Raw genomic sequence first — 17069 nt, forward strand, 5'->3', positions numbered from 1 at the left:
GTTTTTGCGATTTGGCAATGCGCCGTTTAACTGACAGTCATGGGGTCATGCGACGTGGCTCCCAAACAAAATTAACATCCTTTTTTCCCCCAAATAGCTCTTTCTATTGGTGGTATTTGATCACCTCTGCGGTAGCATAAATTTTGAAAAAAATGCATTATTTTTAACTTTTTTCTATCATAAATATCCCCAAAAAATATATAAAAAACATTTTTTTCCCTCAGTTTAGGCCGATACATAATCTTCTACATACTTTTGGTAAAGAAAATTGCAATAAGCTATTATTGATTGGTTTTCGCAAAAGTTATAGCGTCTACAAATTAGGGGATTGTTTTATGGCATTTTTATTCATAATCGGTGATTTTTATTGTGACTGCCACATTATGGCGGACAGATTGGATGCTTTTGGCGCTATTTTGGGACCGTTCACATTTATACAGTGATCAGTGAGATTAAAAATGCATTGATTACTGTGTAAATGTGACTGGCAGTGAAGGGGTTAACCACTAGATTGCACTGTAGGGGTTAGGTGTGTCCTAGGGTGTGATTCTAACTGTGGGGGGAGGCGCTGTGTGTGACATGACATTGATCACCGCTCCCGATTACAGTCCTGTCAAAAGGCAGAACGGGGTAATGCTTGTCTTTTTACATCAGAATTTCCCCGCTCTTCCTCTACATGAGACGATCGTGGGTTTTCCCGTGGACATAGAGTCCGTGGGACAATCGTTCACACTCACGGAGGTTGCGGCACGCAAAGGGCAACATACAAGTATGTTAATCTGCCTGTAAGTGCCCTTCTGCTAACATATATCGGCGTGAGCCGGTCGCCAAGCTGTTAAAAGTACTACTTTATGAAACATCAGAGGATTCACACAGGAGAGAAGCCTTTCAGATGCACAGAATGTTACAAGTGCTTCCCAGAAATATCCAGTCTTGCTAAACATCAGAAGGTTCACACAGGAGAGAAGCCATATCAATGCTCTGAATGCAATAAAGCTTTTAACAATAAAGCTGATTTTATTAAACATCAGAGGATTCACACAGGAGAGAAGCCTTTCAGATGTCCAGAATGTAACAAGTGCTTCTCAGAAATATCCAGTCTTACTATTCACGAGAGGATTCACACAGGAGAGAAGCCATATCAATGCCCTAAATGTAAAAAAGGTTTTAGAAGTAAATCAAACCTGAATGATCACCAGAAGGACCACACGGGAGAGAAGCCATTAAGATGTTCAAAATGTGCAAAGTACTTTTCTACAAAGTCAAGTCTGACTCAACACCTGAAAAGACATACATAGGGAAGTCATTAAGATGTTCAGAATGTGCTTAGTACAAATAGAAAAATATTCTTGTGATCAGAAAAGTTAGGCCGCGTACACACGCGGGGACTGTTCGCCCAACTTTGTCCGTCAAACAGTTTCGGCAAACAGTCCGCTCAAAATTAGCATGGACGGACATGGCCACACACGACGGACGAACAGTTTGCTGAAACCGTGCGCGATGACGTGAACGGCACGTACGACGGGACGAAAAATACGACGTCCTATACACTGCATTATAACTTTCGGCGTGAAAATCCTTTCTGAGCATGCGCGCAACTTTGTTTGACGAACAAGCCTACACACGCGGGGACTGTCCGCTGAAACAAGGTTTCAGCGGACAGTTTTTCGGAATTTCCGAAAAACCTTGTTCAGCAGACTGTTCACTGAAACTGTCCGCTGAAAGCCCACACACGAGCGGACTGTCCGCTGAAACTTGGTTTCAGCGGACAGTTTCAGCGAACAGTCCCCGCGTGTGTACGCGGCCTTACAGAAAAGAGTATGTGTAATGGAGAATAGCACAAAAAACTCACACATAAGAAAAGGGAACTAAATGTTCCAAATCCAATCAGAGCTTTGGACAGCAGACACATCTGATTCAACACAAAAGGGTTCATCAGAACCACCATGAAAATAAACTGGATTTACTGAATATTATGAATAAATATTTGGCTAAGCAATATAAGAATTTATGTGTATATGTTGAATGTGGGAATTGTATACTGAAAGTTTATTAAAGTTTTTCACTGTTTCAAAAAAAAAAAAGTTTTTCACTCCAAAGTATGCGCCCCTCTCCAAGATGGTTGAGAATGTAATTGTTATGGCAATCAAAAGTGACTTGACTTAAATGTATCTGCCAGCTTTGCAGGTTAATATCAGGCAAAATCATTGATAAATATGCACGTAAATTAAAAATGGTCAATAGTCGTTGAATTTATGTTTCAAAAAGTTGATTTGCAAACTAAGGCCTCATTCACATGGACCAGTACACTGTGAATCGGCTGTTTCATTATGCAGCCAACTGTTTTTGGAGCTGCTGGGTGCTGCATGCAGGCAGCCCAGGTAAGTCTAGGGAGGTGCAGCATTTGTACAAACACAGCCACTCCTCCTAATGTAACAGGTAGGGCTGAGCCAAACTGTCCCTGATCCTGGGTTTGGTTTAAGCAGTGTTTTGATGCTGAACCTGAACCCCACTCAAATCCATTAGTTGAATCAGTTAAATCAAAAATGCCAATTTTCTGGGCTAGTAGGCAAAGGGTTTTAAAAAATAAATAGCATGGAGGAGGGCACTGCCCTGGGGAACATGTACCAGTACAAAAAGAAATCTAAAGAATTCTATTTGGCCAGATACAATGATTTTTTTTTTTTAAGTACTGACATTTTCAAAGAAAAAATGGTTTTAAATTGCCAACAAATTAAATATCCCTTGTGGCTTCCATTTAAAAAATACAGAACACAAACCCCTTAGAAGGTCCTGCAGGGAGTTATTTTAAAATAAAAGGAAAACTGCTCTTGTTTTAATAAAAATTTATGTAATACATATATGCAACATTTAGTGATAAAAATGGAATCACGGAAACCCTTTAACACAATATAATCGAAATGTTTGACTCATCAAATTGGTGTACATTGTTTGCAGATATTACAACTGAACATACTCTTGGCATATGCTCTACAATGGAAATTCAATATTTTTTTTTTTAGAAAGCTCTACCCTATATGGCTAAGTAACAAAACAGGCACACAAATCTCCTCCAACCCATTACCCACCAACACAGATCCAGCAGCAACTGCTGGATGACCATGTGGGAGGACACAAGGAAGCAGATAGTCAACCAACTACAGCAGGACACCCTCACAAACTAAGCGCACATAACGTCACAATATGAGAGATACACATAATTTTGTTTCCTCCTCTGACAGGCTGTGTGGCTAACAAACCATTCACAGCATGCCAGTTAGCCAATGGTGACCTATAACAACTAATACAATGGTTTGGAAAATATCAAAATATGCTAGGTGAGATAGAGTGTCCAAAAACAAGCAATAAATCCATAAAAAAATATAAGAATAAAAGATCAGAAAAAAGATCAAAATAATCCAACAAAAAATGGACCCCTTGGAACCCTATACAAAAAGGTACATTTGGGCAAAAGGAATGGTACAGTTGGCCGAAGAAGGAATAATCCCTATATGGACCAAACACAAATATAATACCAAACCTACTTACTGATTCCATATAACATGCTAAATGTGGTGTGATATATACCACGTCACATAAATGTACGTCAGTAACATAATGGCTGTTCATAAAATTATTCAAACTAAAACACCACTGCGTTCATTTATGGTCGAAGCGCTGTGGCCGATACGTATCCGAACAAGACAAACTTACCATAAGATAAACCATGCGAAATGCACCTGAAGTGTGCCCTGGTCTAATGGACAGTATACCAAAATAAGGGGGCATACCCAATGATTAGAAATTAATATTGTTTGAAGAGAAATGATTTGAGAAATGCCCTAAAAAGGGGAATGGGAGGGTGGGTATCGCGCAGAGGAAATCGACAAAGACCATAGGGGAGTGGGCTGGTTAAATACCCCCCGGGCTCCTCCCATACCATACTGGCCTTCCTACTTATGGTCAAAGCCCTATGGCCGATACGTATCCAAACAAGACAAACTTACAATAAGATAAACCATGCAAAATGGACCTGAAGTGTGCCCTGGTCTAATGGATGGTATACCAAAATAAGGGGGCAAAAACACTTAGCTAGGGGTGAAAGATCTTTATTCATTTCCAGTCTTATTTATTGAGCACGCTGGGTGAATGTTAGAGACATCTCCACCTGAGGATTAGGGATATACCAGGCGAAGCAGGCTGACTTTCACCTACCTAATCTTTTAATAACATGGTCTGGGACCCCATGCCAGGATGCTGACAAGGCTGCTCCAAAACGGAAAGAGTGGCCAGAGTACTCACTGGGATTGAGGAATAAGTTACGAACATTATTATGTTGCTATGTCTATGGCCAACCAAAAGGTTCTTTTTTCTAAATGTACATGTGAGTTCTTAATTAAACAGCCAAGCATGCATTTAGATAGTTACCCCAATGGCAATGGCGCGATCGCGATGCACATGTGTCACCCGGAAGCGGCGCATCTCCGATCGGCAGGAGGGTTCTGTGATTGGCCCTCCTGATCCCATGATGGCTGTGTCCACTAACAGCCATCATGTGATGTAAATAGAGATCCGGTTGCTAGGCGATCGGCTCTCCTCTCCTCACACGGAAGTCGTCAGTAAAGAGAGGAGAGCGGATCGCTTAATCCAGCTGATGATCAGTGAGTATGAGCTGTATTTACAGCGTTTTACACACTGATCACCAGCCCAGTGTCCCCACACATGTCCCCACACAATGTAAAATCACAATGTCCCCAAACACTGTCCCCACACATATGTCCCCTCACATGTCCCCACACAGTAAAAACACATGTCCCCTCATATGTAAAATCATATGTTCCAATGATCATCTGCACACATATGTCCATGATCATCTGTGCACATCTGTACATGACCATCTGCGTACATATGTCCATGATCACACAAACCAATTATTATACACTTAACAGGATTTTTTTACCAAAGATACAGTATGTAGCAGAATACATTTTGGCTTAAATTTATGACAAAATTTGGTTTTATTGGATTTCTTTTAAAACAGAAAGTAGAAAAAAAAATTTCAATCTCCGCTCTTTTTTCCGCTTAAATAGCAAAAAATAAAAAAAGATTTATGAATAAATACCACCAAAAGAAAGCTCTATTTGTGTGAACAAAATGATAAAAATGTAATTTGGGTACAGTGTTGCATGACTGCACAATTCTTATTGAAAGTGCGAGAGCGCTGAAAGCTGAAAATTGGCCTGGGAAGGAAAGGGGCAAAAGTGCCCAGTATTGAAGTGATTAAAGGGACATTTTTTTATTGCATTCTAGTGTAAATATGAGATCTGAGGTCTTTTTGACCCCAGATCTCATATTTAAGAGGTCCTGTCATTCTTTTTATCTATTACAAGGTCCGCATATGAAAACTGTGTTCAAACCACACACATGAGGTATCGCCATAATTGGTAGAGCGAGAGAAATAATTCTAGCCCTAGACCTCCTCTGTAACTCAAAACATGCAACCTGAAGATTTTTTTAAACATTGCCTATGAAGATTTTTAAAGTTAAACGTTTGTCACCATTCCACGAGCGGGAGCAAATTTGAAGCGTGACATGTTGGGTATCAATTTACTCGGTGTAACATTATCTTTCACAATATAAAAAAAATGGGCTAACTTTACTGCTGTCTTATTTTTTTAATTCAAAAAAGTGTACTTTTTTCCAAAAAAAGTGCGCTTGTAAGACCACTGCGCAAATGCGTTGTGACAGAAAGTATTGCAGCGACCGCCATTTTATTCTCTAGGGTGTTAAAAAAATGTATAATGTTTGGAGGTTCTAAGTAATTTTTTCTAACAGAAAAATATGTTTTTAACTTGTAACAACAAATCTCAGAAAGAGGCTCGGTCCTTAAGTAGTTAAAACCAATTTCCAAACAAATCTGACTTCTCTTTTCTGTGGGCAATTATTGAAGTATTCTACCTAGTGCCTGCAAGACAATCTGAATAGTATTACGTTCGATTCATATTACTTTACACAAGGGTAAGAATATCTATTTTCAGCTTTGTGACTGTAATTTTTACTTCCCATTGGTCGCACCTGAAAATAACTTTTTGAAAATAAGGATCCTTTTCCTTTTTTTTTTATCTGTTTGATTTGGTCCTATATTGTTGAGCCTCTAATCTTCCACTGTAAAATATATTGCTCTGTGTTTGGTATCCATTGTGTCACTAGAAGCTTTGCCCCTGTAAATCCCAGTTACCATATACATGAACATATCAGGAATATATATTGTGTTTTAATTAAACAGCATTATTTTTATTAAAAATCTTCAGAGGAGGAAAATATATGTTAATTACAGCCTTATTCTGTGCTGCTGGTAAATTTATTCATGAATTGGGGCCCCTTCCTGCCACTCCACCTGCAATGCATAAGTATGTCATATGGAGGTGACAGCAGAGGATTAAACACTCTCCCTGTGCCCCCCCCCCCACAATGTACAAACAAGATATTTGGGGGCACACCCTAAAAAAATGCATAAAGATGGTGCTGCTATAAGACCATACAACAGAACAGAAATATTGTAGCGCACACATTCAAAACTAACATTTACCTCCAGCAAGGCTTTTTAAAAACACCTAGACATTTTCAACAAACATTATCAAAAATATGGGGATTTGGTCACACTATATTGCTATATTATGCTGTAATATTTTTGTCCCCCCCACAATGTAACCCAGGTTTTCTACACCCATCGTCCCACCCAGGACAGGCATGGTAGGTGCCACAGGGTAGAGGCGAGAGATGCATGCGGGCATCTGTTCTCTCTCTTCTCCTTCCTCTTACTGACCTGGGAGAAAAATGTCACTTCTGTCCCAGAAGTGAATTTTTTTTGTCATTTTTCCCCGCCAGTAGATCCCACTTTTGTGTCACTTTCTGCAGCACATTGTACTGCTTTAGATTCATCAGAAGACATATGAGACAAAAGGGGTCTTTTAGACCCCCTTCTTTTTCATTAAAAAGAACCTGTTACCTAAAATCACATATGGTATTATAGATACAGTATAACAGCAGCCGGAGTGGGGATTTAAGCCAAAAAAAAAAAGTACTATAACATGAAACTGTAAAGTCACAAATATCTACAAGTATCTGTATACCCGCTACAGCTTCCTCTGTCATTGATATTACAATCACAGTGTCATCTCTTATAAATGCTAATGATATGCAAACCATGGATTTTTCATTTACATTCCCTGCTATTGTCTTCCCTCCAAACCTTCAAATGTTAATGAGCATGTCACCTGACTGGAGCAATAACAAGATGGGAACACACCTTACATTGTTCTGATCTGAATAGATCCCTTTAGCCAATCTAATGCTGCCTCATGTTAGTGAATGGGGGTGAAGTGAATATAAGGTGAAGCAGAACTCAGACAGGTAAAAGATTACTGGCAGACAAGGAGAACAAGGAGCAGCTGAAGGATCCCAATATTATACCATACCAGGTAAGATATAGAACTTTCCATTTACATTTTTTGTTCTTATAGTTTTTTTTATCAGATAGAATAGTCCTTGTCATTTGCATCTGGGTGTTGTATTATTGTATTATTATGCTGCATTACATTATTATATTTAATAATGTATTTTCCTAATCTTTAAGTCCCATCTTTAAAAACATAAGGAAAGATATATTATTCAAAATGTATTTTTTTCTATACTGAAAAATACTGTGTATTGTCTTTCAAAAACTTGTCCAATTTATTATATAGATTATATACATAAAAAAATTGAGCTTACAATAGCTCATATTTTTTAAATGTAGATAATTTATATAATTAAATACCTGAGGTGCAATTTGTTTATTTAACTATCTGTGAATAGAGATTTTTATGTGCAAATAGAATTTTCAATTATATCTAAAGCCAAAACATCTCTTTTTATGATAAATAGTGTTAAATTGTAGAACCCCTATTCATTTTTTTTATTGCTGTCAGTGTCCAAACTAGAGAAATTCACCCTTTTTACTTGTCCTGGAGACCATTGTCAAAAGAATAGGAAATTATAGGAAATCCAAATATGTATGGTTAATATTGGAACAGGAGGTCAGAGGAAATATTCCAATGGGGGCAGCTGACAGTGCTAACTATCTTAGCCCTTGTACACACGGTCGGAGATTCCGACGGAATGTGTCCGATCGGACAGTTTTGTCAGATAATTCGACTGTGTGTGGTCTCCATCAGACTATTTCCGTCGGAGTATCCGACGGACCAAGTTTTCCAACTTGTTGGTAAAATTTTCTGACAAAAATTCTCTGATCGGACATACTCCTATCATGTGTAGAGAATTCCGATCAGACAAAGTGCCACGCATGCTCAGATCAAATTCCTACATCAAAGCGATTGGCTACTAGCCAGAACGTAGTCCCGTCGTAACGAAATTACGTCATCACGTTCTGAAAGTTCGGATTTTCCAACAACTTTGTCCGACCGTGTGTATGCAACAGTTTCGGACAAAATCCGACGGATTTGGTTGTCGGAATGTCCGACTGTGTGTACAAGGGCTAAGAGAGGATTTCCTCTCACTTTGAAGATATTTTATCTTACTTCATGTTGTATTTTCACTAAAGGAAGTGGTTGTACAATAAGTAAATATATCTTATGGAAATCTGACCAGATAAAAATGATAAGGGTTCTAGCATTCTCTATGCTATCCAAAATGAAAAAAATATATAGATTGGAGTTAAGGGACTCTCATGTATGGACAACCACCTAATGCTAACATAGTTCCATGTTTTTTTGCATTTGATAGACACTTTTAAATGCCCCTGTGTGATCTTAGTTGTACCCCCCTGTTTTGAAGTTGCACGCCTCTGGATTATCTCCTCCTGTGGTCCATTCTATGCTTCCATTTGGGTGGGGTGCACAGGATCCACGGATTCCTCTGGGGTTCCATTTGGGTTGGACCCTTGAGCTCCCTGGTTTATCCATATGGACAGTTAGCCCTTGTACACACGGTCGGAGAATCCATCGCAATGTGCCCTATCGGACCGCGTTGTCGGATAATCCGACTGTGTGTGGTCTGCATCGGACTGATTCCGTGGGAATATCCGTCGGACCCAATTTTCCAACTTGTTGGAAATATTTCCCGACCAACATTGGTTTAACAATGTCTGAGTTGTAAATTCAACTGTATGTATTAATAGTCATTTTTTTTATAATACATACACCTTATACCTTTTATGTACTGTATACATACATTGGCAACTAAAAAATGTCTACAAGTATCTGTATACCCTCCACAGCTTCCTCTCTCATTGATATTACAAGCACAGTATTGTCTCTTATAAATGCTAATGATGTGCAACCCATGGATTTCACATTTACATTCCCTGCTATTGTCTTCCCTCCAAACCCAGCTCAATTGTAATTATGCAAGACAGTTTTAACAGCCCCACAGATAAACACAATCAATCCAAAGAATCAAACAAAATCAAAGAATGGACCGCAGCTTTCTCAGTAATGACATGAGTCAGCAATAGAAGGGTAAATTTAAAAGCAAGATTAGTGCAGGTCCGCAATACTCTAAAGCATGTAATGTAGTCCTCAAAACAATATTAAATACGTTAAATATGTTTGTAATCATGTATCTTGTGCAAATATGCAAAGTAAACAAATATGTGTATTTATATATACTGTGCCAACATACAGTTAAACTAATACATATGTGAATATTTCTTACTGTATGTGAATAAATTAATAATAAGTTAAAAAAACAGATTAATGAATAATTATATAAGTATTATGTATTATCAACAATCTAAAGTGCAACGTGTGTGTGTGCAAATATGCATATGTAAACTGTGAGACCAAATATTATAAGTAGTAAATCTCAAAAACCTCACAGTATAATTCAAAAAGTGCCAGTATAATTTCCCAAAAATAAATTTGTGCAATGTCTTTTATACATATAATGGCTCTTTAAGCCAATTAAACACCCTGTGTTTGAAGAGTCATTATATGTATAAAGGACATTGCACAAACTTTTTTGGGGGAAATTATACTGGCACTTTGAATTATATTGGGAGGTTTAACTTATCAATTTTGAGATTTACTTCTTATAATATTTGGTGTCACAGTTTACATATGCATATTTGCACACACACATGTTGCACTTTATATTGTTGATAATATATACCACTTATATAATTATTCATTAATCCGTTTTTATAACATATTATTGATTTATTCACATATAAAATTTTCACATACGTATTCGTTTAACTGCATGGTTGCACAGTATATATAATTACACATATTTGTTTATTTTGCATATTTGCACAAGATACATGATTACAAACATATTTACGTATTTAATATTGTATTGAGGACTACATTCCACACTTTAGAGTATTGCAGACCTGCGCTAATCTTGCTTTTAATTTTACCCTTCATTTGTAATTATGACAGATGTTGATATTTAAGTGCACTTCATTTTTTTTTGCGTATCTAGTGGACTTAGGCTCCATTCACATATAGTTCACTGTTAAAATGTCAAAGCACACATCAGCTTGTTCAGGTGCCAGTCATTTCAATGGCACCTAAAAACATGGGGCAATTCTGCTACAATTATTTTGCAACAAATCGCACTGCAATCGCACAAACCAAATCACGCCACACACGTCACCTCGAAGTTCCAGAACCTCTTTTTGGTGAAACGCATGGTATGATTTGGTTTGCGCAGTTGCAGTGTGACATTCATGGCAGACTAGCCCAGCCTTTTTAGGTGCCACTCTGATTTGCGATTTTACATTTTAACAGGGCGACCTTAAATTGTGGGCAGAATTGCTGCAATTCCACCCCTGATTCAAGACGCCTATATGTGTTTAAATATTGTTTATTTCGTTTTCCACATTTACAAAAAGACAGTAAAAAATATTCCTTATACATACTTTTAGAAATCACTTTGTTTAACATTCATGTTATTTCAATATTTTCAACATTCACATAAAAACAGACAGTAATAAAAAGTACACATTGGGTACCCGAATTTTCACATACGTATTTAACTGCATGGTTGCACAGTATATATAAATACACATATTTGTTTATTTTGCATATTTGCACAAGATACATGATTACAAACATATTTAAGTATTTAATATAGTATTGATGATTACATTCCACGATTTAGAGGATTGGGGACCTGCGCTAATCTTGCTTTTAATTTTACCCTTCATTTGTAATTATGACAGATGTTGATATTTAAGTGCACTTCATTTTTTTTGCGTATCTAGTGGACTTAGGCTCCATTCACATATAGTTCACTGTTAAAATGTCAAATCGCACATCAGCTTGTTCAGGTGCCAGTCATTTCAATGGCACCTAAAAACGTGGGGCAAGGGCAATTCTGCTGCAATTATTGTGCAACAAATCGCACAAACCAAATCGCGCCACACGTGTCACCTTGAGAAAAGTTCCAGAACTTCTTTTTGGTGAAACGCATGGTATGATTTGGTTTGCGCAATTGCAGTGTGACATTCGTGGCAGAATAACCCAGCCTTTTTAGGTGCCACTCTGATTTGCGATTTTACATTTTAACAGGGCGTTCTTAAATTGTGGGCAGAATTGCTGCAATTCCACCCCTGATTCAAGACGCCTATATGTGAACGGAGCCTTAAAAATGTTTACATATCATATCATGTTTACATATCATTACATCATATACTTTTTTTTTTTTTTACTGCTATAAGATTTTCCACGTTTCCCATGCTCAACTTCCCTGTGCACTGCAAGCTCACTAAGTGGCAAAGATAAAAAAGCAGTGCCACACAATTCTGTTGAGCGACAATCATGGCAAAATCACACTGCATTTGGGGTGCCATTAAGAATGAATAGCATCAGAAATGTGTGTTGTGTGTTTTTCAGCAATTGTTACACAATTTGTGATTGCAGGAAGAAACAAAGCAATACTGTCATTGATTCCAAATTTGCAAAGTGTGAAAGGGGCCTGTCAAAGTCAAGTTTTGCAACATTCTCTGCTACTTTGAGCAGAGAAAAGTCTATGAGCTACAGCAGCCTCCAAACTGCAGCCTGCATTCTATTAATGAGCTACAGCATGCAGACTACAGTGGGTTGTAACCTATCGATTTTTAAAGAAGAGTAGATAGCAAAACACATATATTTTTTTAGCTAAAAATTATGTGAAAACCAACTATATTTCTGAAATTGCCATTTCTCAACACTGTGAATGCCTGTGTTCTGACAAAATGTCACCCCTGGCAGAATATCGAACCACATCACTTCCTGTGACATGGAATCAGCTGTTGCAGAAAACAACATGCACTGTGCATGCACACTGTGTCATCTAGGCATCTGGGCATGTGCAGTGTATCGTTGCTGATGTCAGGACACTGCATGTCAAATTCGTCGACCGAAGGTCATGTTGCTACACCCCGCATTGGCCGTACTGAGTCTGCAGTCAGAAGGCGGTAGCGGACATCTTTTCAAGCCCACCAAAGTCTTGCATTTCACACTTATCTTTAGCACCAAACTGAGCTTATATAGTGAAATGACACACTCTTTTCATGTTGAATTATAAAAGCAGCGGTGTTCTGTCTGATTAGCAAACCTGTCAGATCTGCAGGATTTCCTCTACTTTTAAAATTCAATATCAAAACAGTGTCATGGACTTCTAAATACTGTTTTGCAGTATATAAGCTGAGTTTACTGTTAAAAATAAATGTGGAATGCAAGACTTCAGTGGGTGTAAAAAGATGTCTGCTGACTGCAGATTCAGTAAGGCCAAGTGCGGAGTGTAGCAAGATGGCCGTCAGTTGACGAATTTGACATGCAGTGTTCTGACGTCAGCAAGCAGATGATGCAGTGCTCATGCGCAAGTCATGTGGTTTTCTGCAACAGCTGATTCCACGTCACAGAAAGTGACGTGGTTCGATATTTTGCCGGGTTCGACATTTTGTCAGAACACCTGCTTTCAAATGTTACTAAATTTCTACTCTGCTAGCATTTAATGTATTTATATAAACTTTTATTTCAGGTGGATGAAAGAGAAGAAATTTTGAAAGTATGATGGATGGAGGAGGTGAAAAGGCTTTTTCTTGCACTGAGTGTGACAGATCTTTTAAAACAAAATCTAATTTAATTTGTCATCAGAGGATTCACACAGGGGAAAAGCCATTTATGTGTTCAGAATGTGACAAGAGCTTTTCACGAAAGGAACATCTTATTCAGCATCAGAAGACTCACACAGGAGAAAAGCCATATATGTGTTCAGAATGTGACAAGAGCTTCTCACGAAAGGATCGTCTTATTCAGCATCTGAGGATTCACACAGGAGAGAAGCCATATCAATGTTCTAAATGTGATCAAAAGTTTTCACACCAAAGTTCATTGAATGAACACAAGATGATTCACACAGGAGTGAAGCCGTACCCGTGCACTGAATGTGACAAATATTTTTACAAAAAAACAAATCTCACAAATCATCAGAGGATTCACACAGGAGAGAAGCCTTTCAGATGTTCAGAATGTAATAAGTGCTTTTCAGTAATATCCGGTCTTTATATACATCAGAGGATTCACACAGGAGAGAAGCCACATCAATGCTCTGAATGCAATAAATATTTTATCAATAAAGTCAATCTTATGAAACATCAGAGGATTCACACAGGAGAGAAGCCTTTCACATGTACAGAATGTTACAAGTGCTTCTCAGAAATATCCAGTCTTTATAAACATCAGAGGATTCACACAGGAGAAAGGCCTTTCACATGTTCAGAATGTAACAAGTGCTTCTCAGAAATATCCAGTCTTTATAAACATCAGAGGATTCACACAGGAGAGAAGCCATATCAATGCTCTGAATGCAATAAATATTTTACCAATAAAGCCAATCTTATGAAACATCAGAGGATTCACACGGGAGAGAAGTCTTTCACATGTACAGAATGTAACAAGTCCTTCTCAGAAACATCCAGTCTTTATAAACATCAGAGGATTCACACAGGTGAAAGGTCTTTCAGATGTTCAGAATGTAACAAGTCCTTCACATGCATGGCTCATCTTACTCAACACACACAGGAGATGAAGCCATATCAGTGCCCTTAATGTAATAACTGTTTTTGAAATAAATCAAACCTGAATGAACACCAGAAGGTCCACACAAGAGAGAAGCCATTTAGATGTTCAAAATGTGCAAAGTGCTTCTCTCTAAAGTTAAATCTGACTCAACACCTGAAAAGACATACATAGGGAAGTCATTTAGATGTTCAGAAAGTGTTTAGTATAAACAGGAAAAATGTTCTTGTGATCAAAAGACTTACAGGAAAGAAGTTGTGTCCTTGTTCTTAACCACTTGACCTCTGGAAGAAATACTCCCCTTCCTGATCAGGCCATTTTGCGATACGGCACTGCGTTACTTTAGGTGACAATTGCGCGGTTGTGCAACGATGTAGCCAAAGAACATCTAAATGTTTTTCCCCACAAATAGAGATATCTTTTGGTGGTGTTTAATTACCACTGTGGCTTTTATTTTTTGCGCTATATAAAAAAAAGACCACCAATTTTGAAAGAAAAACAGTATTTTATACATTCTGCTACAAGCCATATCCAATAAAAAAAGAAAAAATCTAATTTCTTCATCAATTTAGACCAATTCTTATTTTGCTACATATTTTTGTCAAATAAAATCCCTATAAACATATATTGATTGATTTGTGCAAAAGTTATAACATCTACAATCTATAGGATATTTTTATTTATTTATATTTACTAGTAGGGATGGGCGAACGTTTCGGCCCGAGCATAAGTTCGGGCCAAATTTTGGTTGTTTGGATGTTTTGCTGAACACCAAACAATATGTAGTGTTCGGGGCGAATTCAAAAGCCATCAGAACACCGTTAAATGGAGCATTAACACGAAATATCTAAAGTGATAATTTTAAAGGCTTATATGCAAGTTATTGTGTAAAAAGGGTTTGGGGACCTGGGTCCTGCCCCAAGAGACATGTATTAATGCAAAAAAAGTTTTAAAAACAGCCATTTTTTCAAGAGCAGTGATTTTAATAATGCTTAAAGTGAAACAATAAAAGTGAAATATCACTTTAAATTTTGTACCTGGGGGTGTCTATAGTTTGTTTGTAAAGTGGTGCATTTTCTCCGTGTTTAGAACAGTCCCTGCACAAAATTATATTTGGAAAAAGGAAAAAAAGTAATTTAACCACTTAAGCCCGGACCATTTGGCTGGCAAAAGACCAGAGGGTTTTTGCAAATTGGCACTGCGTCGTTTAACTGACAGTTGTGGGGTCATGTGACGCAGCTCCCAAACAAAATTAATATCATTTTTTCCCCACAAATAGTGCTTTCTATTGGTGGTATTTGATCACCTCTGCGATAGCATCAATTTTGAAAAAAAATCATAATTTTTTACTTTTTTCTATAATAAATATCCCCAAAAAATATATAAAAAAACATTTTTTCCTCAGTTTAGGCCGACACGTATTCTTCTACATATTTTTTGTAAAGAAAATTGCAATAAGCATTTATTGATTGGTTTTCGCAAAAGTTATAGCATCTACAAAATAGGGGATATTTTTATGGCATTTTTATTCATAATCAGTGATTTTTATTGTGACTGCCACATTATGGCGGACAGATCGGATGCTTTTGGCACTATTTTGGGACCGTTCACATTTATACAGCGATCAGTGAGATTAAAAATGCATTGATTACTGTGTAAATGTGACTGGCAGTGAAGGGGCTAACCACTAGATGGCGCTGTAGGGGTTAGGTGTGTCCTAGGGAGTGATTCTAACTGTGGGGGAGGGGCTATGTGTGACACGACATTGATCACCGCTCCCGATTACAGTCCTGTCACTAGGCAGAAAGGGGTAATGCTTGTTTACATCAGCATTTCCCTGCTCTTCCTCTCCATGAGACAATCGTGGGTTTCCTCATGGACATCGAGTCCGTGGGACTGGTGGTCACACTCATGGAGGCTGCAGCGCACAAAGGGCAACATACAGGTATGTTAATCTGCCTGTAAGTGCCCTTCTGCCGACATATATCGGCATGAGCCGGTCGGCAAGCTGTTAAAGGTACTATTTTATGAAACATCAGAGGATTCACACAGGAGAGAAGCCTTTCAGATGTACAGAATGTTACAAGTGCTTCTCAGTAATATCCAGTCTTTCTAAACATCAGAGGGTTCACACAGCAGAGAAGACATATCAATGCTCTGAATGCAATAAATCTTTTAACAATAAAGTTGATTTTATTAAACATCAGAGGATTCACACAGGAGAGAAGCCTTTCAGATGCCCAGAATGTAACAAGTGTTTCTCAGTAATATCCAGTCTTTCTAAACATCAGAGGATTCACACAGGAGAGAAGCCATATCAATGTCTTGAATGTAATAAATGTTTTAGAAGTAAATCAAACCTGAATGTGCACCAGAAGGTCCACACAGGAGAGAAGCCATTTAGATGTTCGAAATGTGCAAAGTGCTTCTCACAAAAGTCAAGTCTGACTCAACATCTGAAAAGACATACATAGGGAAGCCATTTAGATGTTCAGAAAGTCCTCAGTACACATAGAAAAATATTTGTGTGATCAGAAAACTTACAGGAAAGAGGTTGTGTCCTTGTTCTTAAAAATAAAATGTTTTACAATCATGGAGAATAGCAAAAAAACTCACACATAAGAACATGGAAACTAAATGTTCAAAATCTGATCAGAGCTTTAGACACATCTGATTCAACACAAAGGGATTCATCAGAACCACTGTGAAAATAAACTGTAATTACTGTATACTATGAATAACCATTTGGCTAACAGATCTAATGATTTATGTGAATATATTGAATGTGGAAAGCGTACTGAAAGTTTTTTGAAAATTTTCACTGCAAAGTATGCACCCCCCTCCAAAGCTCACAAAACATCAGAGGATTCACACAAGAGAGAAGCCTTTCAGTTGTGTAACAAATGCTTCTCAGAAATATCCAGTCTTACTATTCACGAGAGGATTCACACAGGAGAGAAGCCATATCAATGCCTTAAATGTAAAAAATGTTTTAGAAGT

The 17069-nt window shown here is 37.8% G+C and overlaps 1 protein-coding gene across 1 annotated transcript in view; it reads left to right on the forward strand.

Annotated features, from left to right (window-relative positions):
* LOC143962292 (uncharacterized) overlaps positions 1-17069 on the forward strand; it is a 214771-nt gene that overhangs the window by 120201 nt on the left and 77501 nt on the right. The window contains 3 exon segments of the mRNA XM_077471595.1: positions 843-1246; positions 13109-13998; positions 16122-16511. Coding sequence (XP_077327721.1) covers positions 843-1246; positions 13109-13998; positions 16122-16511 — 1684 coding nt within the window.

The sequence above is a fragment of the Lithobates pipiens genome, unplaced genomic scaffold, assembly GCF_037356315.1.
Source record: "Lithobates pipiens isolate NorthernLeopardFrog02 unplaced genomic scaffold, aLitPip1_a1.2 Scaffold_8, whole genome shotgun sequence".
Classification (NCBI taxonomy): domain Eukaryota; kingdom Metazoa; phylum Chordata; class Amphibia; order Anura; family Ranidae; genus Lithobates; species Lithobates pipiens.